The 25,763-nt window shown below is 35.1% G+C and overlaps 1 protein-coding gene across 1 annotated transcript; it reads right to left on the bottom strand.

Moving 5' to 3' along the window:
* Positions 1-10,710: 10,710 nt before the first annotated feature.
* Positions 10,711-11,160, bottom strand: LOC110712488. Its single transcript, XM_021890953.1, has one exon. It carries the CDS (start codon positions 11,158-11,160, stop codon positions 10,711-10,713), a length of 450 nt encoding a protein of 149 aa, XP_021746645.1.
* Between the last annotated feature and the right edge of the window lie 14,603 nt (positions 11,161-25,763).

Below are 25,763 nucleotides of genomic sequence, written 5' to 3'. Positions count from 1 at the left end.
CGAAAGTGTGGAAAGGTCTAGTGTTGCGGAAAGTTTTAATTCTTTTCTCTTCTCTCTGTTTTTGAAAACTTTATTTTAATAAAACAGCCAATCCAGTTTTGTTGGTCCATGATATGGGTCCAATAGTGGTGTAGTTGGATGGGGCTTACAAAGGCCTTTCCAACGATATATTATAAGCCCTATTCCGATGAATATTGAGGAATTTATGGCCAATTTACTAAACTGGGCCCGGTTTGAGCTTTAAGTACGGCCCAATGATCTAGGGGAGGGCCTAATATGATTTATCATTCCTAATGCAATTAGGAATGGTTTTAATTTTCTAGAATATTCTAGAAGGTTTTTATCATTCTTAATTCAATTAGGATTCTTCAGAGTTTTAATCAAGATCGAATAGCATTTTCGACTGAAATTATATTATTTTATCTTCCGGTACGGAAATTTATCAAATTTTCGAAAACGCGTTGAAATCCAATTTGGCGTCCAACCCCAGGCCTTGGCGCCTGGAATCAGGATTGGCGCCAGACGCCAGCCCTTGGCGTCTGGAGCTAGCCGCTGGTCCTGGCGCCAATTTGTTTTTGCGGTCTTCAGACTCTGTTTTGATAAATTATCTTTTTTGGATGATTTTCTCTATAAATATCGTATCAAAAACTCCGTTTTGAGGGATCATCTACATCTATCATCCACCAATTCTCTTTATTCTTAAGTCTTCATCAACTATCTTCATCATTCACCAATTAGCATTTATCTACAGTCAAATAATCCTTTTCATTCATCTCTTTTCATTAACTTTCATCAACATTCTCTTCTTTCTTTTCTTTCTTGCTTTAATACAAAATTCCGCATTCGCAAGTTCTAGAAACACCTAGCCATATTCGAAGTTGCCTTCGCCCTAGACGTGAAAGGTTTTAATTTCTGAGGGTTTGGTCCCAAATCTCTATTTCAGTTATTTAATTTAATTGTTTTGTTTATTATTTTCCTTGAAATTACTAATGTGTGTATTTTGTTATTAGAAAGAGGTACGAGGCATCCAAGTAAGTGCCTTAATTGATTAATTGATATTATGATGTAGATATCATGCTTAGATTGTTATTTTGATTCCTAGTATCATGTCTAGGATAACTTTAATATCAAGTATGATTAAAAGTATGATGCTTCCTATATTCTTCCTAATGTTAATTCATGTTAGTATCATGTTAGGGCTAAAGATTTGATTTTTATTGCTTAGTGACATGGTAGGGTTTGTTATTAATCTTGTTAGTATCATGCCTAGGATCTTGCTATGCTTTAACATGATTATGATTATGATTGATATTATTGTTATTCATGATATTGATTATTTATTATTATGTTGCTTGATATTTATTCTTTATTGCTTGATCACCTTTTATTGCATGCTTAAAGGGAATTGGTATTTGCAATCACGCTTAATAAGATAATTAATAATCTTGTTAGGTTAATTGTGATTATAAATTCAAGTGATCGCCAATAATAGTTTGTTTGTGCATTAAATTCAACCAACATAGATTAAACAAGTTTAGGGTTAATCTATTGATTGCATGTTAGTCAGAAAGCGCACATGAATACGAGCAGAATAAAGTAGAGGCCTATTATTAGGGCAGGTTCAATCTCTTTTAGGTTGGATTTGTACCATCATCCCCGAACCCTTATTTGGTTCATGATCTTATGGAGTTGACGATCTCTTGGATCGTTAAGGGGTGTAACCTTCATCCTATGAACGGTTTACAAGTTCCTTAAAAACTTGTTGGCGACTCTTTTGCTCAATCTTCTTCCCTTTTGGACGCCACCGTACTTTAGTGTATGATCACAGTGGGGTTCAAGTTAGTGGGATTTTTAAAGGCTTGAAAATATTCCCTATAGTTTTTGGCGACTCCACTGGGGAGGATTTCTATTTTAATTCCTGAATTTGTTTCGGCAATGATTTAGAATGAGTGGATGAGACTCGAAAAGTCCTAAGTATTTCATGTGCGTAATTTTGATTAACATTATTGTCATATGCATAAAAAGGTTCTCATTGGAAAGACCATCCGTAATGAGTCAAAAACATAGGATTTTTACACGTAGGAAATTTGAGAAATGTCTTTCACAACTAGGACTGAAATAACACCGCAAGAAACTGGATGATTTTATTGAGCACAGAAAGCTGCTGAGGCATGTGGGAAGTAGCGTTAGGGGCCAGAGCTTGGCGCCACACTTTTAGCCGTAGCGCCAGACGCCAGTATTGGCGCCAGGCGCTACAGTTAAAAGTTGGCGCCAATCTCGGTCTGCTGGCGCCAATTTCCCCCAATATCGAGCCAGAAATATGCGTTCTAATTTCGATCGGTTTTTCGTATTGTTTGCTCGATCCTACTTCCTGATTGAATTTTTTTTCTCACTTTTCTGAAACCCATATGTGTTCTACATATGGACATAACCCTCTGGGAATTCATGCTCTATCTACCCGATTGAACGCTCCTGGCAACAAAGGGTACATCTGAGAGGTTGAATTCACCAAACCATGGAAGCGAGTTTTTTCTAAAAACTCGCGGTGTCCTATCCACACGCGTTAACCCTTCACGGTTAGGCTTCTACGCGGTGCATCTGGACAATTAACCATGGACCCTATTTGACCAAACCATATCCTGAACTTAAGAGAACTAGAGCCATGGTTAGGTTGCGAACTCATTGCATCATATTGTGCCTACTTGACTAATTGTGCATTATTTGTTGTGCATATATACTCTATGTTCCTCTTAACCGTTTGTTGATTTGTGTTGAGATTATAATTAATGACTTAAAGAACTTTGCCTAATTAATTAATTAATTAATTAGAGTCAATAAAGTTTTTTCTTCTTTTAATCGGAATCGACCTAGTACGACTTTAGGCATACCCCAGTTGACTAATAATACCGAAAACAGTCCCAGACTGAGGCTCCAATATTGGTGCCAAAATCTGAGCTGTAGCGCCACTGTATGGTGTGTAGCGCCAGACATTTACTAAAAAGTCTGGCACCAATCACCATATTGTGACGCCAGTCCTGTCGCTTGGCCGACAGTTCGGATTATTTGTCGAGTCATCACCTAATGTCTAATTAACCAGTTTGCTAATTAATTTGGTTATTTTCGCTGTCAATAACACCTTGTCAGGTCATTAATCGAGGCTTGGTCACATAGTCTAGCCACATGGTCATGACACGAGTCTTAACATGTCACCTACACTCACTAGTCTTAGCACACACTTTGAGTACACATCACCATGGCCATGTCTTAGGTTCATGCATAAGTCGGTCTTTTCCGTCATTTGAGTTGGGGTACATTCTACTCCTAATTCTTCATATCCCTCCACCTCCATCTAAATCTTTCTTCACATTCTTCCATCTTTCTTCACCTCCTCCATCCATTGCATGTTGAATAAAGTTTGAGTCAAATAATTAACAATAAGTATCCCCAAATTCCTTTTCACAGTACTTGGTCGAGGAGAGAAGGGCGATTAATCAAGGACAACCTCTTTATTCAAGTCTCGCTTTTTGATAAACCGATTCGTCAAAAGAGGAAGGCTAAGAAGATAATGGCAACTCAAGAAGAAGTCAATGAGCTTAGGAACCAATTGGTTACCATGACTGAAACACTAAAGCTACTCACCCTCAAGGTTGATGATCCCGTGAAGCTACAACAGATGGACCTCATGCAAGAGAGCCTAAGCAAGTTGTCTAGCGATTACAAGTTTCAAGAGCTTACATCACAAGGGGTCTCGGTGGACAAAGATCTTCTTCCGCAGAAGTTCAATGCCAACGACATCCCAAAATTCAAGGCAACAGATAACCCTTACTTCCATCTAAGAGCTTTTGAAACTATAATGACCATTAAGGGTATCTATAAGAAGGTTTTCCCCTCTCTATTCCCACTATCTCTTGAAACCGTTTGCCAACAATGGTTCTTCTCCCTTGACAAGGAGAAAACCTCTACCTAGGAATCGATAGTAAACGCTTTCGTTGATAGGTACAAGCGCAATATCCAAGTTGAAACCGACCATAGACAACTTGAGATGCTAAGACAAAAAGAAAATTAAGGCTTTACTTCTTTCTTTAATAAATGGAGGGAAACTTCCGCTAAGATGATTGAAGTCCCCACCGAAAAGGAATCTGTGAGGATGTTTATCAAGAATCTCCAAGAAAAGTATTCGAAGCACCTAAAATATCAACACAATTTGAATACTTTCAAGGCCGTTTATGACATCGAAATTGAAATCGAAGATGACCTTGCAAAGCAAAAAGCTACTAACAATAGTAACCACGGTGGCTGGAAAGGAAAGAAGAACGACAATCCTTCTTCTTCCGAAAACGCCCACTCTAGTAACAATGTTAGTACCTTTGATCTCAGTGAAGTTTTAGCCATGGATAACCAAGGATATAAGAAGCAACTAAGGAAAGACTTCACCCCCATTGGGATGAGCTACGATACTGCCTTCGATCGACTCCATGCCAAAGGACTCATTACTCCCATTGGACCTATTCAAGATCCCGCACCTGAAAAGAGATTGCCTAGTTGGAATCCAGACGAACACTGCAAGTACCATCAAGGTAGGGGTCATACTACTGAGAGCTGTTGGAAGCTAAAGGAGGCTATCCAACATTTGATTGATAATAACAAGCTTCCCATGCCTCCAGTTAACAAGAAGAGCGAGTGATGATAAAGCAAACAACACAAGACAAGAGGCGAGCTTCAACGACAAGATTTCATGGCCTCTTTTTCTATTTCTTTTTCATCTTTTATTTCCCCAATAAGTCTAGCATAGACACCTTTTCTTTTCCTTTAGATTAATTTTGTAGATTTTTCCTTTTTCCCTTAATAAAATGAGCATTTAATTCCTTGCATATGATCATTTCATTACATCGCATTCAAAAAAAGAAAAAAAAAATAATCCATGTCGAGCTAAGCACAAGGTATACCAATGATTTGAGGCACCCCTTGTAGCCACATCATATCTCCTTTCGCCTTTCAATTTACACATCCTTTCTTCATAAACCACTTTGAGCCTCGTCTAACGATAAACCCTTCTTTTTTCAACCTACATCTACCTAACCTTGGGATGGGATGGCGTACAACTTATGCAATTCTAAAGAGAGCTTGAGCAAATTCAAAAGAAAGCAATAGCAAAAAATAAGCAATAATAAAAAAACCAAAACAAGTGTACAAAAGGGTAAGTGTTCCAATGTCTTTGATATGAAAATATCTTCGATAAGAACACGTCTCAGATTGCGTCTCTTATCGAGTGCTCGGTACCGTGCCTGAGAAACATGAATTCCAAGTGAGTGATAGGCCGCATGATCGAGATTGCTCACACTTATTAAAATAAAATAAATGCTAGAGCAAAAAGAGCTAAAAAAGAGTAGAAACTCAAGCATAAATACAAAGATTCAAAAGCGAGGTTGCACACCTTGGGGGCTTATCTAGGGTCTTGAGCCTCTATCCCCTTCTTCTTCAGCCTTTAGCCTAACCACGTTACAACCCTTAAAAGACCTTTTTGAGGTATACACACACTTGTGCGAGGTTTGGCTAGAGCTACGTTCGGCCTGATTCCTAACGGATACGTAGGCAACCTCACATCAAGGTGCGGCCGTAATAAACATACATTCATATTCACATTCACACACTTGCACCATGATCATATATTTTAAATTTTGACATATAGATTAAAAATTTATCTTAAAATACAATAAGTAACCCGGGTATTGCACAGGGCACAAAACTAGTAACTAACATATAAAGTTAAACTTTTAGTCAGGCGACGAGGCAGCGACACTTGGCGTTCTAACTTTTCGCCAAGTGTCATGCCACGTAGAATAGAGTTATATAGATTTCAATTTGTAGGATAAAAAAGTTAGTTTATAATTTTATTTTCAATCAAATTTGGATAGAATTTTAGAATAAAATTGTTAATTTAGAGTTTTACTTTTGATAAAGTACCTGTATTTAATATGTGCAAATTGAATTATAATTTATTCAAAAAATAATTAGATTATAACTCTCATAAATTATCATACTTCGTATAAATTTAATTTTTGTATCATAATATTTTTCATGAGCGAAGGAGTTAGTTCAAAATGTACTACATCCATTGTTTATAATATATTCTAATCAAGTAAAATAATATACTTCACAATATATCTTAAAATTCAATAAACAACCTGGGCATCGCACGAGCACAAAACTAGTACAATTATATATACTTGTATATAACTATTAAACAAAATAAAAAATAAAAAATTACCAAACACCATTCCTTATGGAGATTGGAATTACCAAATTGCCCATATATTTTCACTCTTTTTTTTTATTTTTCCTTAATTTACTCCCAGTCTCTCAAATTGGTTCTCTTACAATTATCTTGCGATATTAAAGGGAGTTGTTGCTGTCGGGGGAATCATGGTGCTCTCGTCATCTATGATGTTTTACAGGTAGCTTAAACCCTAATTATGGCTGATTAATTAGTACAACCATTAAATTTGATGATTTTCGCCTATTATTAGGATTATCTTGGTTAATTTATTTTCTTCTGTATTGTCTTGTTATTAAATTTTTAGAAAATTAAATTATTGGAGAGGTTGGGAATTTTGAAGCTTTGGTTTGTAGTGATCATTATTGGGTTTTTGTTTGGATTTTTGATAATTGAGCTGTATTTTTTTGTTAGTTTTTTTTAGTAATGAAGACATTATGATGAATAAATTTACATGCTTTTTTTAAAAAAAAAATTAAATAAATTGTTTTTACATGGTTTTTATTAAAAATGATTAAAGTAAGTAAATTCCCTACTTGGACTAGGAGTTATTTAAATGTGATGAAAGTAATATATCTAAAGATTAGTTATTCAGTAATCTCGACCAGCAGCAGGAATTGTGATAGGCATGGGGATTATTGGGGGAAGTGTTGAGCGATTCTATAGGAAATAATCCCTTCCGTATTCCATTATTAGAAAGTGTATAAATACAAAGATTACACAAAGCACTAAGCTATGATTAATAAGGGGTGTGAACATAAACATAATAAATACAAAGGGTTAAAGGGGAGTGAACCTAGAGAATATACATCTAGAAATTACACAAGTATTTACATAGTCTAATATACCCCCGCAGTCGAAGCGGGAGATTCGCGAACGCTAAGACTGTTTCAAAAGTCTTCAAAGAGGAGTTGCGGAAGACCTTTGGTGAAGATGTCCGCAATTTAATATCAAGAGGGAACATGAAGAACACGAACTTGACCAAGAGCAACCTTTTCACGCACAAAGTGGATGTCTATATCGATGTGCTTGGTTCGTTGATGTTGAACCGGGTTGCTTGAGAGATAAACGGCACTAACATTGTCACAATAAACAATTGTGGCTTTCTTAATGGGACAATGAAGCTCGAGAAGGAGATTGCGAAGCCAACAAGATTCGGCGACGACATTAGCAACACCACGGTATTCGGCTTCCGCACTTGACTTGGAGAGAGTGGGCTGCCGTTTGTCAGACCATGAGATTAAATTTTCCCCGAGATAGACGCAATAACCGGAGGTCGATCGGCGCGTATCTGGCATCCACCCCAGTCCGCGTCCGAGTAAGAAATAAGGATGGTTGTAGGTGAGGCGTAAAGGTGCAGCCCGTAGGAGAGGGCGCCTTGAAGATATCGTAAGATGCGTCGAATGGCAGTCATGTGTTCCTTCCTAGGGTCGTGCATATATAAGTAGATTTGTTGAACTGCGTATGAGATATCCGGGTGGGTGAAATTCAAGTATTGAAGCTCACCGGCAAGACTCCGATATAATGTCGGGTCATCGGTGGGAGGCCCGGATGAGGAGCTTAATTTTTTCTTGGTGTCTACCGGTGTTGCCGATGGTTTACATGAAGACATATTAGCCCGAGCTATAATATCCGTGGCATAAGATTTTTGGGACAAAAACATACCACTCGAATGCCGAGTAACCGAGATACTGAGGAAGGAGCTTAGGGGCCCAAGATCAGTCATAGAAAATTCGGAGCACAAACGGGCCATAATAGATAGTCGGAGATCATCGGATGAGGAAGTGAGAACAATATCATCGACATAGAGGAGGATGTATGCCAAATCCTTGCCATGAGAGTAAATGAAGAGAGAGTTGTCTGATTTACTATGAGAGAAGCCAATTGTAGCAACAAAGGAGGCAAAATGGTAGTACCAAGCCCGAGGAGCTTGTTTGAGCCCATAAAGAGCCTTCTTAAGAAGACAAACATGACCCGGTTTGTTTTTGTCACGGAGGCCCGGTGGTTGGTGCATGTAGACAGTTTCAGAAATATCACCATTCAAGAAAGCATTTTTGATGTCCATTTGGTGAATGGACCAAGACTTAGAAAGAGCAATGCTAAGAACAGTCCGAATTGTCGCCGGTTTGACCACTGGGCTAAAAGTTTCATCACAATCGACCTCCACCTGTTGATTCCTGCCATTAACCACAAGACGGGATTTGTGCCTCTCAAAAACACCATTAGCATCCTTTTTATGTTTATAAAGCCATAGGCAAGGAATAACATTAACATTCGGAGGAAGGGGCACCAACTCCCACGTCTTAATTAGTTTTAATTAGAGCATCGAATTCAACCATCATGGCATTTTTCCAATTCGGATCGGAAAGGGAAGCAATGGGATTTTTGGGTAAAGGGGAGAAGTAGTCTGACAATTAAGATCAAAAATATTTTTGGGTTTATAAATCCCATGAGAGCTCCTGGTCTGTACAGCTAAAGGGGAGGGGGGGCTTGCTTGGACGCTGACCCAACTAAGTGTGGGCCGGATTAGAAGGTGGGGTGTAGGGTGGGCCTGATCAGTTGGGCTAAGAGGAGTGTTGATAGGTAAAGACCCAAAATGGGTTGGAGTGGGGTGAGCAAGAGTGGGCCGTGAGGAGGGAGAGCCCACAGAAGGAGAGGGGGTTGGGCGGTCTGGTGAACCGAAATTGGAAGGATTGTGGGCTGAGTTTTGTTGGGCCGTGGGAGAGAGAGGGGGGAGGCACGTGGGCCTTTGTAGTAGTGCTAGGCTGATGTTGCATTTGTTGGACTAAAAAAAGGGGAAAGACCATCATCAAGGAAGTCATAGTCCGTAGGTGAGGGAGTGTGAATTTTGGCAAAAGGGAATTGTGTTTCGTCAAAAATCACGTGACGGGAGATGAAGATTTTTCGAGTTGACATGTCATAGCACTTATAACCACGATGATTAGGAGGGTAATCTAAGAATACACAAGGTGTGGAACGGGGTTGGAGTTTGTTGATGGTGGTAGAGGGAAAGAGAGGGTAACAAAGGCATCCAAAAACCCGTAAGTGAGAGTAGGAAGGGTTTTGTTGAAATAGGATAGATGTTGGTGAATCGTAGGCTTGAATTTTTGTTGGGAGAATGTTGTGGAGATAAGTGGCCATTTGAAGGGCATGATGCCAAAATGAAGGTGGCATGGAAGAGTGAGCAAGAAGGGTACGGATGGTATTATTAATAGAACGAATTTTTCTCAGCTCTCGGCCTTGCCATTTTGAGGAGATGTGTGAGGGCAAGAGAAGCGGAAGACCATACCATGAGAAACACAAAAATTACGAAAAGAATCATTATCATACTCTCCACCATTATCACATTGAAAACATTTAACATTACACTCAAATTGAGTATTAGCATAAGCATTTAATTGAAGGAAGAGAGAATGAACTTGAGACTTTCTAGCAATTGGAAAGGTCCAAAGAAAATTAGTATAATCATCCAAAAATAGAACATATTAGTGATGTCCCGCTCTACTTAGTTTAGGAGAGGTCCAAATGTCAATGTGCAAAATGTCAAATGGCAAAGTAGTACAAGTAGTGGATGCGTAAAAAGGAAGTTTCACATGTTTTCCAAAAATACAAGAAAAACAAACAGTAGATTTTAAATTTTTATTACATTGAATAAAATCATTCTTCTTGAGAGAATCCAAAACAAGAGAACCGGGGTGGCCTAAACGGTCATGCCACAAAGTAGAAGAGAGAGCGACAAGGGCGGTGGGTGGTGAGGCTTCGACATCCGTAGGTGCATATCCAACCGAAGAAGGCGCTTGAGCAGAGAAGGCATCTTGTTGGTGCTGTTGGGGTCGTGGTCCTAAAATACCGGGCTGATGCGGCCTAGGCCCAGCAGGGGGACGCTGCCATTGGGAGGTTGGATATGGGAATGGTGGGATAGCCCATGGAGAAGAAGCCCAGGCAGCCCAAGGTGGGAATTTCCACCCTTGAGTGCCGTTCCATTATGGAGGCAGAGGAGATTGGGGCTGTTGGTGTTGTTGTTGTTGCCCGTAGCCACGGCCACCACGACCCTTGTGCTTCCGGCCACCATTGTTGCGCCCCTTGTTGTTGCCACTGCGACCACCATCGCGGCCACCATTAAATTGCTTCTGTTGATTTCGATTGCCATTGTGAGGAGAAGAGTGAAATTCATGGTTGGGTGAAGAATTACCCGCAACAAGGAGAGCAGAACCCGTAGCATTGGCTTCATTAGAAGCTTGATTGGCTTGTCGAGACTCTTTCAATAAAAGCATCGATCGGGCTTTTTGAAAAGGAACAGGAGGGTCGGATTGTTGGAGCAGAGCAGCAACATTGTCATACGCCTTTGGAAGGCCACGGACGAGAGTGATGACAAGACGATGATCGGAAACCTTGGCCCCAACATTGGCGAGTTGATCCGCAAGCATCTTAATATGTTAACAGTAGGCAGAGATGTTAGGAAAGTTGTTCAAATCAATTTGAGAAAATTCAGTTTCGAGTTGAACGGCACGATTTGTTTGATTATCCTGGAAAACATCTTTCAATCTACCCCACGCAGCCTCGGCAGTGGAGTTCGGTTCAAGGATGGTATTGAAAAAGTCGTTGGATATGGTGCTATATATCCATTGGAGAACAATAGCATCGAGGCAAGCCCAAAGTTCAGGGTCTGTTTTTGACAGAGGAGAAGAGTCATCGGTGTTGTCAGGGGAGGGAAGAATATGATCCAACACTTGATGAGCACGAGCGTTAATCTTGAATAGCTCGACCCAGGAGATGTACTGAGCACGGTCCATCTGAAGAACAATGGGAATTACGCTCTTTATATTGTTGACAGTGAAGGTGGGATGAAAGGCGGAAGCTTTTGGAGCTTTTGGTGAGTCACCCATAGTGAAAAGAGGATCGGCTAGAGGAAGAAGCTAGAAAGGAGAGGAGAGAAGATAGAGAGGGAAAAACTATCCTGATACCATATAGGAAATAATCCCTTCCGTATTCCATTATTGGAAAGTGTATAAATACAAAGATTACACAAAGCACTAAGCTATGATTAAGGGTATGAACATAAACATAATAAATACAAAGGGTTAAAGGGGAGTGAACCTAGAGAATATACATCTAGAAAATACACAAGTATTTACATAGTCTAATAGATTCAATATGGAATAGAATGAATGTAAGGTTATGGAATTGATACTGTTATATCGATTGTGGTACTATAAGCAATGAGAATAACACCGGGAAGGGTTCTTTATTCGGGATGAAGTAGGATAATTTAAGTAAGTGCAGGAAAGTGGAAAGATTACTAGGTTTCTCTCTGATTTCTTTAGCTTTCATTATGTCAAAAAGATGATCAGGTTGGTGTGAATAGAGGTCAGGAATCTGTATAAAAGCATTGAGCTCTACTTAGAAGAAATTCGAATGGTTTGGCTGTGAGAAATTTGAGAGAAGTGTCAGGAAACTTGCCGTGTAATAGAATTTTTTCCTGCTAACAGGGAGTGAATGTGACCGATCTGTGATGCAGTAACTTTGGACTTTTTGCTAGGGTTCCATGAAGAGGCTAAGTAACATTTTGTACATGTTCTGTTGTAATGGGAATAGTCTTTGCACGTATAAGTATATCTTAACACTATTGCTTCCCGTCAAAAAAAAAAAAAAAAAAAAAAAAAAAAAAAAAAAAAAAAAAAAAAAACACCATTGCTAACATGATGAATTGGTCACTGCTAGAGTAGTTAAACATCTCTCATTATTAATTTACTTAATTTAATTAAATTCATAAATAGGAGAGCTTAGTGTTTCTTCCTCCCCGCTCCGTTCGATCTTGACCTTGCATAATCATAGTTCATCTACTAAAACTCTGAATATGAATAAGAGAACATTCTTGCAAATGTGAAAACGATCAGGAAAATATAAGGGCCTTTTAAATTCCGTAAATGATGTTTAAGTTTGATTGCCTTGTTTACAGATGCTCAAAATTTGAGGTTCTTTTAATTAAAAGCAGCAAAAGTGTCTCTGAGGCGGCTATGATGGAGGTGGCTAAGAGGTGCCCTATGCTGAAAAAAACTCAATATTAGCTTCTGTCATAGTTCCATGAGATCTCTCATGAATCTCTATCATCAAGCGGGAGAAATTATCCTCATCTGAAGATACTGAAATGCAATTTTATGAACTTGCTGAATTCTTTGTAGCATAGGGGAATTGTACCAAATGAATACCTCAATGCTTGCCCCCAAGACTTTGATTCTGAAGCTACTACCATTAGTAAATTCATGCCTAATTTAGAGCATCTTGTTAATGAATACCTCACAAAAAATTAACGTTCATAAATTCTAATTTTTTAATCCTCATTCTGTCGTTTGCTCATTCATTTAACAGATAAAACAAACTAATATGATAATGAATTTTGTTAATGCTCAATAAAATTTATTTAAAAATATGAATTTTTTTTAAATTATAAAACCATCAATAGATTTCACTTTAATTTATTAAAGTTATTTTTTAAAACAATTTACTATTAAATACAAAAAAAATGACCCGAGGCATCGCCCGGACCTCAAACTAGTTGTGGATTTATTTATTGATATAGAGCATTTGTATAAACTAATAAAAATTACAAACTTCATTTGACTTTTGTAAGAGAGAGAAACCTTGAAGCTTCAAGAGGCTCCCCTGGCCAATGTGTAAGAATATCAGGGGTATACGCCAAAATTCTCTCTCTTTGTCTCTCTAAACTATATATTATATCAATAATAAGCTCCAAGACTTGAGATACACAATAAATCAAATCCCTCCATTGTTGGAGAGATTTGGAAGGAAAATGGAAGATCTCCTTCTCCCTTCCCTCTTATTCCTTCCCATTTTGCTCACTAATATGGACATCACTAGATGTCGTATGCCTGTGTCTAATATACTTTTGAATTTGAACATTTAGCTTGATTAGTGTAACAGTGGGAATCTTATTTGTTGGTTGGTCTCTAAACTCACCAGCCAAATTAAATTATTATGATTTTGTTTCATTCAGTTTGCTCAAGATATCACATCTTTTAGTGAGACTATAGAATCCTTCATGACTACCTGGAAGTCATCACAAGTTGTGATGACTTATGAGTGGACTAACTTGTCATCAGTTTCAGCTGTTGTCTAAATTCCACTACCTTCCAATATCTGTGCATACCACTTTTTTGTGCTTCTGTCGTTTTGTGGTTGGGGATGAAATTATGTGTGGTCTTTATAATTTCTATTGTATCAAGTTCAGTATTGGTTTGTGGATATGATTCTAATTTTTCTTAAATTTATTTGGTGTAATGGTCGATGCTTAAGCATGCTGGATGTGAGTGGTAGATTACAGTATGATGTGTTTCTTTGACATGTTTTGACATAAAATTTTTGGTCATATAATTGTGGATATGATTCTAATTCTTCTTAAATTTATTTGGTGTAATGGTCGATGCTTAAGCATGCTGGATGTGACTATGTGAGTGGTAGATTACAGTATGTTGTGTTTCTTTGACATGTTTTGACATAAAAATTTTGGTCATATTATTCAGGGAGCACCCTTTGCTTCGTGATTGAATCAGCCTATGTTGATTATCTAGAGAAAAATGTTTTATGGCTGCCTGCAATAAATTCCTCTATAATGGCCTTCCATGTTTTCAGAGGAGCTTTTATGATTGGGCTTGAAGAATGTGTCTTTAAGAGAAAATATTATTAATTGTTTATAACTAAAATGCAACAGATTTGCAATCAAATTTGTGAAGTGTAATAATTTTGCTTGTAATTTTTAAAGTACTCCTGTATGGCTGCTATAAGTGCACATCACTTTGTATCTGTAGATATAACTTAGGAGAGTCATAGCTTTTTGTTGTAAATGATTCCTGTAAGGCTTAACAACTTGTTTCTGTAAACAAGGGTGGTTGTTTTTCAAGAACCACCCTAGTTAACCCGAGTATTTGAGACTCGAACCCGAACATGAACCGACCTGGAGATGACCCGATCCGAATATAACCCATAAATTATTGACTTGAATCAAACCCGACCTGAATTGAAATTGACCCAACCTGTTTTAATCCGTCAAAACTCGAATTTAACCCGGCCTGTACCTAACCTAACCCGAATACCCGACTCAAAATTCAACCCGATCTGTTACAAACCCAACCCGAAATCAACACGACTTGTTATTTACACGATTCGAAATCAACTCGACTTATTATTTTATACATCTTTATTATTTTTTTTTTGACACAAACCATCGCTTAGAATTTATTAAATCATCAAAAGTTCAACATCATTACAAATAATCTCATGGAGCTCTGGAGGATATTCCTCAAGCCACACTCCGGAGGATACATCTTTATTATTGTAAATATTGACTAGCGAAATAAAGATATATGATATATATTGTAATATACTTGTAAAGTCATAACTTCATAAGGCTTAAAGTACTCTATGTTAATATTGAAAGCATTTTGTCTTTACTTGAACCGAACCCGCAAATTATTAACTTGAACTGAACCCATCTTGAATCCAAGAACGACCCGACTTGGAAATGACCCGACCTGAATATAACCCACAAATTATTGACTTGAACCGAACCTGATTTAAACCCGACAATAACCCAACATGATTATGACCCGCAAATTATTGACTTGAATCGAACCCGACTCGAATCCGAAAATAACCCAAACCCGTTTTAACTCGTGAAAACCCGAATTGTACTCGACCTATTATTTACCCGACCCGAATGTAACCGACCTGTAATTAACCCGACCTAAACCTGATCTAAACCCGATAAGACGAATGACTCGACTCAAGCATGACTCAACCCGAACCCGGACCGCATAGGTTACAACATAACCCGAATTGACAGATCTACTTGTACATATGATTCATTATATTTTTGAAAAATTCTGTTGGAAAATTTATCTGGAAGGGACATATATGTTCACTATTTTGTTTAGAAGGATCTTATATATTTAAAGTGGTCTAAAAGAAACTTATAAGTTTATTGTTTGGGGGTCTTGAGATCGGAATCCGACAAATTTTTTTTTTTTCTTTGATGATAACCTCTCGCGTGACCTTAAAAAATTGACCACCTTTATCTTTTTTTTTTTCCAGATTTTACTCAAATAGTGATAAGGTTTATCCTATACTGCCCCAATAAATACAATACATAAATTAACGTTACGCGCTTCACACCATTCACAAAATCACAAACACCGATTTCCTTTTTCTCTCTCCTGCTTGATTGGTTCACTTTCTCCCATTTGTGCTCTTCTACCGCCGCAGAAGTCGCCGAAATGTCGTCAATCTTTGGTAATTTTTGAGAGCTAATGGCTTTTTTTTTTAGAAAAAATGCATGTCAATTATTTTGATGTATTTAGGGTAATTTATTCATCAGTTTAGGTCTAAATTCTGTAAAAACGACCCATTATATATAGTTCGATTAGCTATTAATGTTAGACAGCAGACTAAAGATTGTCAATTAATGTTACTGCGTTTGAAAAAAACTTTTGTGGTTACTTTATTCTGTAAATTTAGATGTACTCATCAAATTTCTTGATACTTGTTGTATACGAATTTCTTGTACAATTTCAATTCAAAAATATATTTTTTCATGTATTATTTTGAACCAAACCAAAGTCATTATACAAATATATAATAATACCAATATATAAAATTAAAAAAAAAAACATTACATGAAAACAAATAAAAACAAATTACATAAATTAAACAAAATACATGAAAGTATATATTAATTCCACACTAAAAATCATCTATATGCAAATACATCTATGCATATATCTAGATTTAAAATTATACAAAACTCTTTTTGTTTTTTTTTTGGAAAACTTGAAATTTATCAACAATTAAAATTGAATTTATCGGTAAAAAAATTTCATATATAAAATCTTTATGTCGTTTGAAAATAGTTGAAATTAAGGATAATATGACATACATAGATGAAAGATAAGAGAAAAAAAATATAAAGGAAACAAAATAAAATGAAACAGATGAGATAGCAGCAACGAAAAGAAATGAGTTAGACATGGGATTTTCAATTTTATTAGGGTAGATAGCCACTTTTTTTGTCTATTAAAATATTTTAATATAACAACTATTTCAAAAGTGTTCCATAATTAGCTATTGTTTATTAAACGTTCGCCAAAATGTAAATTCGGGTTTTCTTATCCATCATTTAGGGGTGAGACTTTTCAAACCGAACCGTGAAACCGCCCGTTACCGAACCGAACCATCACGGATCGATCCGTTTATAAACCGATAAATATAAACCGAAAACCGAACTGAACCGTTCAATATCAAACCGAAACCGAATTGAACCGCTGAATGTCAACCCGTTACGGACCGTAAACCGATAACAAACCAAACTGCGCAAATCCGAACCGAAACGAAACCGAATCGAATGGTTTATAAACCCGTTAATGACCCGAACCGTTTATAAACCGAAACCGTTTAAACCGGAAAAAAAAACCGTTTAAACCGAACCATTTGTAACCCGCTAACCGTTTAAACCGACCCGTTTATGAACCAAAACCGTTTAAACTGCACGTATAAACCGAACCGTTATAATCCGCTAACCGTCTAAACTGAACTGCCATAACCCGTTAAACCGTTAAAATCGAACTGTTTTCGAATCGCAACCTGTTTAAACTGATCCGATTACAAACTGCTTAATTCAAATTGAATTATTTACAACCTAAATGGCTAAATAGTAAATACAATTAATGTTAATAAATGTAGATCTAATCAAACGGCGTAGGTTTATACAAAGGTTTATATCACCTAGATCTAGGTCAACGGCATTATTAATATCGTTTCAGATTACTTATTTATTTTAATTACAAGATATATCATTTGTATCATTTTCATTCCAGTAATAATGCTAGTCCACCCAAATTATCTTCATTGTTCCTTCATAAAGATATTCATGATCATCCAATAACACTCAAAGCCTCAAAGGTAACATAAGATTGGAGATGTATGAGATTGCGTTACACAAGTGGCATAAGCATTAGAATATTACTATACTAGTCAATAAGGCGTACAATCATTCACATTATCACTTTATAAAACTTTCTTATACAAGTATTTTGTAAAGGGGAGGACTAAAATGTTTATAAAACACATTTTTTTAGCTTTTCTTAAATTAAACCAGATATTAAGTAAAAGAATTTTAATAAATACGGAAGCATCCCAAATCTGAAGCCACAATTATTTCATAACATTACCACAAATCCAGCAGATAAATAGCATTAAAATTAGAGTAATATCAACAAGCAATTAAAAAAAGTCACCATTTTCATTAATTAAAATTCACAATACATATACCAATACATAATGAAACTACTATCACTACTACCCAGATTAGATTTCAGATTTATCAACTGAAACATCATCAAGTTTAGGGTTGCAAAAAATGATACATGATAAGATGAAGGGAGGAGTGAGAATGTGAGTGATTTGGGAGCAGAATCTTGAAGCAGAATCTTGAAGCAGCAGCACAGCACCCAAGAGCAGAGGAAATAGCATCAACAAGCAGGAACCAGCACACGCAATAACAGATCAGCAACTTATCAGAAGCAAGGAATAATATAAGCAGAAGGGACTCAGCAGGAACTTATTTTTGTTTTTCGAAATTGCTCACAGATTTACGTTTATCGTATCATCACTGAGTAATGACTGTTTTAACTTAAAACTTGAAAAATGCTGCCAGCAAGTACATATACATTGAAGTCTCAACATAAATGACAAGGGCAACGATGATTCAAGAAAAATTAAAACAGCAAGCATAAGAAACAGCAGCAACAAAACTTATCATAAATTCATAACACAAAAGGCAGCAACACAGCACCTCAAGCTGGCAGGAGGAAGGAACCAGCTCATGCAGGCAACAATATAGGCAATAACAACTCAGAGACAACAACCAAAAGGCAAAAGCACTACCAGCAGGCAGCAGCTCATAACAAGTTCAAGCAACTTCAAAATTATAGCTTTTGTTTTTTAAAATTGCTCTCAGATTTTACATCACTGAGCAATGGTTGTTTTAACAAAAACTTGAGAAATGCTGCCAGCAAGTACCAAAATACATTTAACTATTTAAGTCTCAACATAAATGACAAGGGCAACGATTTTAAAAGTCTTGAAAAATGCTGCCAACAAGTCTGAAAATAAATGACAAGGGCAACGATTTTTCAAGATAAAATAAACCACAATGAGACACAAATACCAGTTATGCAGATGAAGCACTTTCGGCTTCAATCTCTTTACCAATAAGGAGGACGTCTTCCTCAACATCCGCTTGATAACCACGACACCAATTTTGGGTGGTAACCAATGCCTCAACATTCTTTGGCAAAAGTTTACCCCTATATTTGTTCAAAATACGACCACCCAAACTAAAAGAAGATTCAAAGGCCACCGATGTAATAGGAATGGCCAAAACATCCCTTGCCTTATTAGCTAAAATAGGAAGAGAAGAAGCTTGAGATTCCCAGTACTTGAGAACGTCAAAATGTTCCCCTTGAATTAATCGCGAACGAGGTCCATTCAAATATGCCTCAAGATCAGCCAGAGGGCATCTAGTTGAATCATCACATTCGTCATCAACCTCATGCAACTGAAACAGATTTTTTATTAGAAGTTAAATTATGACATTACAAATAAAAATAGAAGACTACCATTAATATTGAGTATATTGTATTACCGTGAAAATATTTTGAGATCTCAACGTGCGATTAGAATTTTCAGATTGAGCTGTGTTTGAAGAGGCAGGATTTCTGCAACTTGTATTAGATGCAGTAGAATAAAATTTATAAAGGTCATAAAAAGCTTCCTTAATCATCATAATCTTTTCGTCGCATGCTTCATCATTATACAACGAGTTCAACATATGTCTCACTCGAAACAACTTATAACAAGGATCAAGAGCAATAGCAACTGAAAGTATCAAACTATAATCCTCCCAATAACTCTCAAACTTCTCAAGCATAACTGCTGCCATGGGTGCAAGTTTAGGGTCTTTAAAGGCTTGAGTAATAGCGTACTCAATTTTTAAAACACTAACAAAATACAAATTAGAAGTGGGATATTCTTTGCCACACAAATTACAACGAGCATAATTTACCTTTTCATTACCTATCGTCTTTACAAAAAAAAGTGTAATGCTTCCATATACCTGCGGTTCTTTGAAGTTTATTAACAGAAGGATTGATAATGCCGGTATTACTAGCATCATCATCCGGGACAGAGGCAGCTTGAGAGCTAACAGTATCAAAATTTGATTGCCTCTCATAGTCAAATTCATCATACTCACGAGACATGACTGAAAAAAAAAAACAGCATTTATAAGTACCAAATTAAGTGACAGATTCTACTAATAGTGAGCAATTAAGCATGCATTGTCTCATGTGACTGACATATGTGTACATTCTAAGTACTAACTTTAAGCCAACTTTAAGCCAATCATACAAGTATACATTTTAAGCATGCATGATTTCCCTGGTAAGTCATTTTTTTCAGTAAGGCATAAGGACCCACAATTGAATTTCAATGGATAAATTCATTCTTGAGTACAAAATATGCCAATTATTACAAGTATGCAATTGACAATATGGTCAACCATCATTTTTTATGGAGTATGGACCAAAGCATGAAGCACAACTGCACAAGTATTCCAATAAATAAACAATGCATGTATTCCAACAATAATAATCACATAATCTGAACAACCCATCATCATTACTTTTAAATCGAGCATAATAAACAACAAAACAACACAAATCTACCATTTTCCCGTAAAAAACAAAAATACAATCAACAACAGATTTTAGGCATATTTCGACTATATTCAAGAAAGAACAACAACAATAATCAAATACAAAAACAGAAAAACTGTATTAAAAAAACGAAAAGGAAAAAGTAATTACCTTTGACGGCTTGAAGGAGATTTGAAGATGGAGAATTGCCTGAACTGGAGACCAAAAGAAAAAATCAAGAATGTAGATTATCAGAACTTGAAATAAAAAAAAAAACGAAACGAAAACGAAAAAAATCGAAAAAATTAACAAAAAAATTACCTTGAGGTTTGACGGCTTGAAGGAGAGGAAGATTTGAAAAAAAAAAAAAAAAAAAAAAAACGAGAATGGAAAATTCAGAAATCAGAACTTTAGATCCAAAACAAAAAATGAAACGAAAACAAAAACCCTAAATAAAAAAAGTAAAAAATCGAAACGAAAACGAAAAAAAATCAAAACGAAAACAACAAAAATTAACAAAAAATTACCTTGAGGTTTGACGGCTTGAAGGAGAGGAAGATTTGAAAAAAAAACGAGAATGAAAAAGTCAGAAATCAGAACTTAGATCCAAAACAAAAATGAAACGAAAACAAAAACCCTAAATAAACAAACCGAAACAAAAACGAAAAAAATCAAAACGAAAACAACAAAAATTAACAAAAAATTACCTTGAGTTTTGAACTTTTGACGGCTTGAAGCCTTCAAATTGAAGGAAAGGAAGATTTGAAAAAACAAAAAAACAAGAATGTAAAGCGAGAAATCAGAACTGTAGATCCAAAACACAAATGAAACGAAAACAAAAACCCTAATTAGGATTTTTAAAAGTTGAGAAGTTGAGATTCTTGAGAATTTCAGAACGAAAGAGTGAGAAACTGAGAAGTTAGAGAGAGAAACTATGATAGATTGAGAATAGAAGAGTGACTGAGTGAGTAAAATTGTAAAACGGCTGAATGGCTGATAAAGTGGGTTTTTTTTTTCTAGGTTTAGGTTTTACTTGTTCAGTTGATCTAAGCGTCCATATTCAATCTCAACATCTAACCGTTCATTTTTTTTTTGTAGATTCCAGAATATTCATCTAGATCTAACGGTCTAGATTTTTCTTTGTGCTTTTCTAGGTCTTTTTGACCGTTTTTTTAATTATTTATTATTATTATTATTTTGAGGGATTATTATTATTATTATTATTATTATTATTATTATTATTATTATTATTGTTAGTATAATTATTTGTTAATATTATTATTATTACTAGTTTACTACTACTATTATTATAATATTATTATAATTATTATTATTATTACTATTATTATTATTTATTATTATTATTATTATTACTATTATTATTATTATTAGTTTATTACTTATAAGTTATAAATTGTAAGAAACGCAAATGTTTCAAAATTGAAATTGATTTAATACGACATAGTTAATGACTTAATGAGTTAATGCACATCAATATCTGACATCTCTATATGTATATTATATATATCTGTGAGTCTGTGACTGTATATCAGTATATATAATAAACTAATAAGAACTTAATAAGTAATAATATTAATAACTAATAAAGTAATGAAAATCTAACCATTGTTTTTCATGGGCATTCAATCTAACCGTTGTATATTTGACTATTCGTACATTAGTATTGCATAATGATTTCATCACCACTTTAATTAGTGATTTCGTGATTTCGTCCATTTAACTTATTAAGTTGTTTGAGTTAGTAATCTAAATAAAGTAACAAACTAAATAACGAATCCATTTAATCTCGTGTAAGTTATAATTTATAAGAAATGCAATGTTTGAAAATGGAAATTGATTCAATACGATATTGTTAATGTATATGTAATTACAGATTAATTATTATGTATATCATATCGTACGAATGTACGGTTGGTATCATTATCATACTATCATAAGTATCATTGCCTCATTGAATTATTGGTATGTACTATAATCAATAAACATATTTACATATCTGATTATTAAAACTTAAAAGTTTAAAACACTTGTTGATCAATCTAATTGAATACTTGTACATTCTTAATTATCGATTTATCGTATTATAAGTATCAACTCATTAAATCATGGTCATGATTTCGTGATTTCGTCCATTTAACTTATTAAGTTGTTTGAGTTAGTAATCTAAATAAAGTAACAAACTAAATAACGAATCCATTTAATCTCGTGTAAGTTATAATTTATAAGAAATGCAATGTTTGGAAATGGAAATTGATTCAATACGATATTGTTAATGTATATGTAATTATAGATTAATTATTATGTATATCATATCGTACGAATGTACGGTTGGTATCATTATCATACTATCATAAGTATCATTGCCTCATTGAATTATTGGTATGTACTATAATCGATAAATATATTTACATATCTGATTATTAAAACTTAAAAGTTTAAAACACTTGTTGATCAATCTAATTGAATACTTGTACATTCTTAATTATCGATTTATCTTATTATAAGTATCAACTCATTAAATCATGGTCATGACGCGATCTTTAAAACAATCATGAATTCATGACCCAAACCGCTTATAAACCGAACCGACATGATCCAAACCGTTCATAAACTGAACCAATTGAACTGTGTAAACCCTCCACTAAACCGACCCATTTCAAACTGAATCGACATGATTCGCACCGTTTATAAACCGAACCGATATTGACCCGGGTAAACCCGCCCCTAAACCGACCTATTTCAAACCAAACCGGCTTGATCCAAACCGTTTGTAAACCGAACTGACATTGACCCGGGTAAACCCGCCCCCTAAACCGACCCGTATCAAACTGAACCGACATAATCCGAATCGTTTATAAACCGACCCGCTTATGACCCAAACCGAATTTAAACCGCAAAGAAATAAACCGAAACCAAACCGAGCCGTGATTAACCCAAACCGAACCAAACCGACCCACCAGCTTAACTAAATCGTTTCAATCCGAACCGCTCCAAACCGAAACCGACTCAAACCGAAGTCCCACCCCTACCATCATTATTCCATGTTAGTCAAATTACATTTCCCAAGAAAAAAAAAATTAATTTTTTCAAAATATTCCAAACAATTTGTTCAACGATTTTGGGAAAAAGCTACAACATGTACCATTAGCCAATTATGGGTGTTTATTATTCGGGTAAAAACCGAAATTAATCCAAACTGAATTATTAATTCGTATTGAATTATTTTTTTAAAAAAAAAAATTGCGTTTTGAATCGGATCCAATTGACCTTATTTGGATCCAAATAACTTAATTAACTAAAATATTCACTTTAAACAAGTTATTTTACCTATAACTTATTTGGCCGGTTATTCTTTATTTATTTTTTTCTTATAAACTTGTAAAACAGTTTAATTAACTCCTTTTTTTTATGAAAATTAACTCCAAATTAATACTTTAATTATGGTTAATTTGTAACAAAATTAAAATAATTTTTTTTTTAAAAAAAATATCTCATCTCCGCTAGTAATAGCACCTTACCCCGGTGAATGGCCGACACCTAGCCCTCTCCGCCGGCAATCCCATCCAAACAACTCCATCCTCTCTTTTCTTTTCCCTTCACCCTCATCCAATTGCTACCAGCCTACCACCATCTCCACCTTCACCCTAACACGACACCCGCAACCACTGCTTCTCCTCCCACTTCAACCCACATCCCCGCGGCTTCGCCCATACTCAAACCAACGATTACTCCTAGCAGCAAAGGACCAACCCACCTATCCTTGATCTTGGTCAACTTGCAAAGCCCCCTCACTGTTCAACAAATTTCACCCAAAACCCGCAACCCATTCTGAATCTAGTTTAGCAAGAAGGGTTTAGAGTGAGGTTTGCGAAACAGTGTTGGGGTTGCAAAACGGGGTTGCGGGAAAGGGAGGGACTAGGGAGTGGAATTGAAGTAGGAGCTCTTCGCAACCGGTGGGGGGAGGGAGGGAACGTTGGCGGGAAAGAGGTCAGACGTAAAAAAAAAAGCGGAATGGCTGGTGACTGGTGGGTGGGTTTTTTTTTTTTTTTTTTTTTTTTTTTTTTTTTTTTTTTTATAATAATTAAAAAAAATATTATTTGTATTTTTAAAAATTTAAAACATTGAATTTTTTTTTAAAAAAAGAATAATTAAATTGACAACCCAATAAAACAATGCCACGTGTCCCATATAATCTGTTCACCAGGTAACTAACCGGTTCTAACTTGTTTAAAGCGGATTCCCTCAAAGTTTGCATTATTGATAAATAATTAAAAGTTTGACTTGTTTTTAATGGACTGCTCAAAATTTGTATTATTTTTGACAAATTTTCCTTGAATTAATCATGTAAAATTATGTTAATAGATAACTAATACGAAGTATCATTTATGTAAAACTATGCTTTAAATACTTGTTTTTTTTTTTTTGAATGGTTCAATACTTGTATTAATCATATACAAATATGTTTTTAACACTAAAATTTTTCTAATTGCAATTTTATTTTTATAATTACTCAAGGCCCTAAAAATTAGCAATATATTTTAATTCGGATTTTCGGATTAGATCCAAATAATCGAATTATAATTCAAATTGGATTTATGAGAAATTCAGATAGGATTGAATTTGAAGTTTAAAAACCGATTCTTCAACCGAAGAAGATATTGAACTTTTTATAGAATTTTATTTGGTGGTAAAATAAAACTTTTTAAAGTTTTGGTCGTAGAAAACAATTTCTTGATTTTTTTTGTGGTAAAAGTAAAAAATAATTCCTTATTAATTTTCATTTTTCCAAAATTTCATGAAAATGTAAAATCACTTTTTCCTCCATTTTCCTTTATTCTTTGTTTGCTAGGTTAATACTTCGTATATTAACTAGGTTAGTCCCGTGTAATGCACGATTTTATCAAAATATGTAATGATGAATATATAATCTTTAGCTATATTGAGGACAATTAATTTTTTCTATTTATTTAGGAAACAAAAAAAAAGGCGATTTCCTGTGATTAGCAAATTTGTACAATTGTACAATAGTCTGTAGAAGTATCTACTTTGTATTTGATTTTTTTTTAATAGTTGTAGTCATTATTTATAATCCAATTTTCAAAGCAATTTAAGGATATAGCTTAGCTTAAAATTAAAAAATAAAATAAATATGATGATGTCATTAATGCATAAAGGCGGGAAAAAATGTCATAAAAAAGTGACACTTATACAGCTTTGGTGTAGGATGATATCAACGGTTTCTATTTTAGTTATAGTTATTGAGCTGTCTAAAATTTATGGTTATTTTGATTTCATTAAAATGATAACTGACATAGTGACATGTCAAAGAAAACACTTTTATTTTTTATTTATTTTTTATTTTTTATAATAAAGAAAAACGCTTTTAGTTAAACTTAAATCCTTGAAAAATAAATTATGTTAATTTTAGCATAATCTATATATAGTGATGGTATTTATAGGCTTTTGGATAAAGTAATTCCTATTCCTATGAATCAGAGTCACTAAATTTGCATTAACAAATGACCAATTCTATACGTGGTTATCCTATAACTACGCAACTCCATATACCTTATAAAACAATTCTAACCACTTTTTTCTTTTAACTGTATCAATCCCACATTATCTTCTTACATCTTGCACATCATATCTTTGGTTCATCTTAGACCTTGGAGCATTCATTTGTAAACTTTGTCTTAGGAAAA

This window comes from Chenopodium quinoa, unplaced genomic scaffold (assembly GCF_001683475.1).
Source record: "Chenopodium quinoa cultivar QQ74 unplaced genomic scaffold, ASM168347v1, whole genome shotgun sequence".
In the NCBI taxonomy this organism is placed as follows: Eukaryota; Viridiplantae; Streptophyta; class Magnoliopsida; order Caryophyllales; family Amaranthaceae; genus Chenopodium; species Chenopodium quinoa.
Note: the sequence above shows the minus strand (reverse complement) of the source record. Positions and strands in the feature narration are given on the sequence as shown.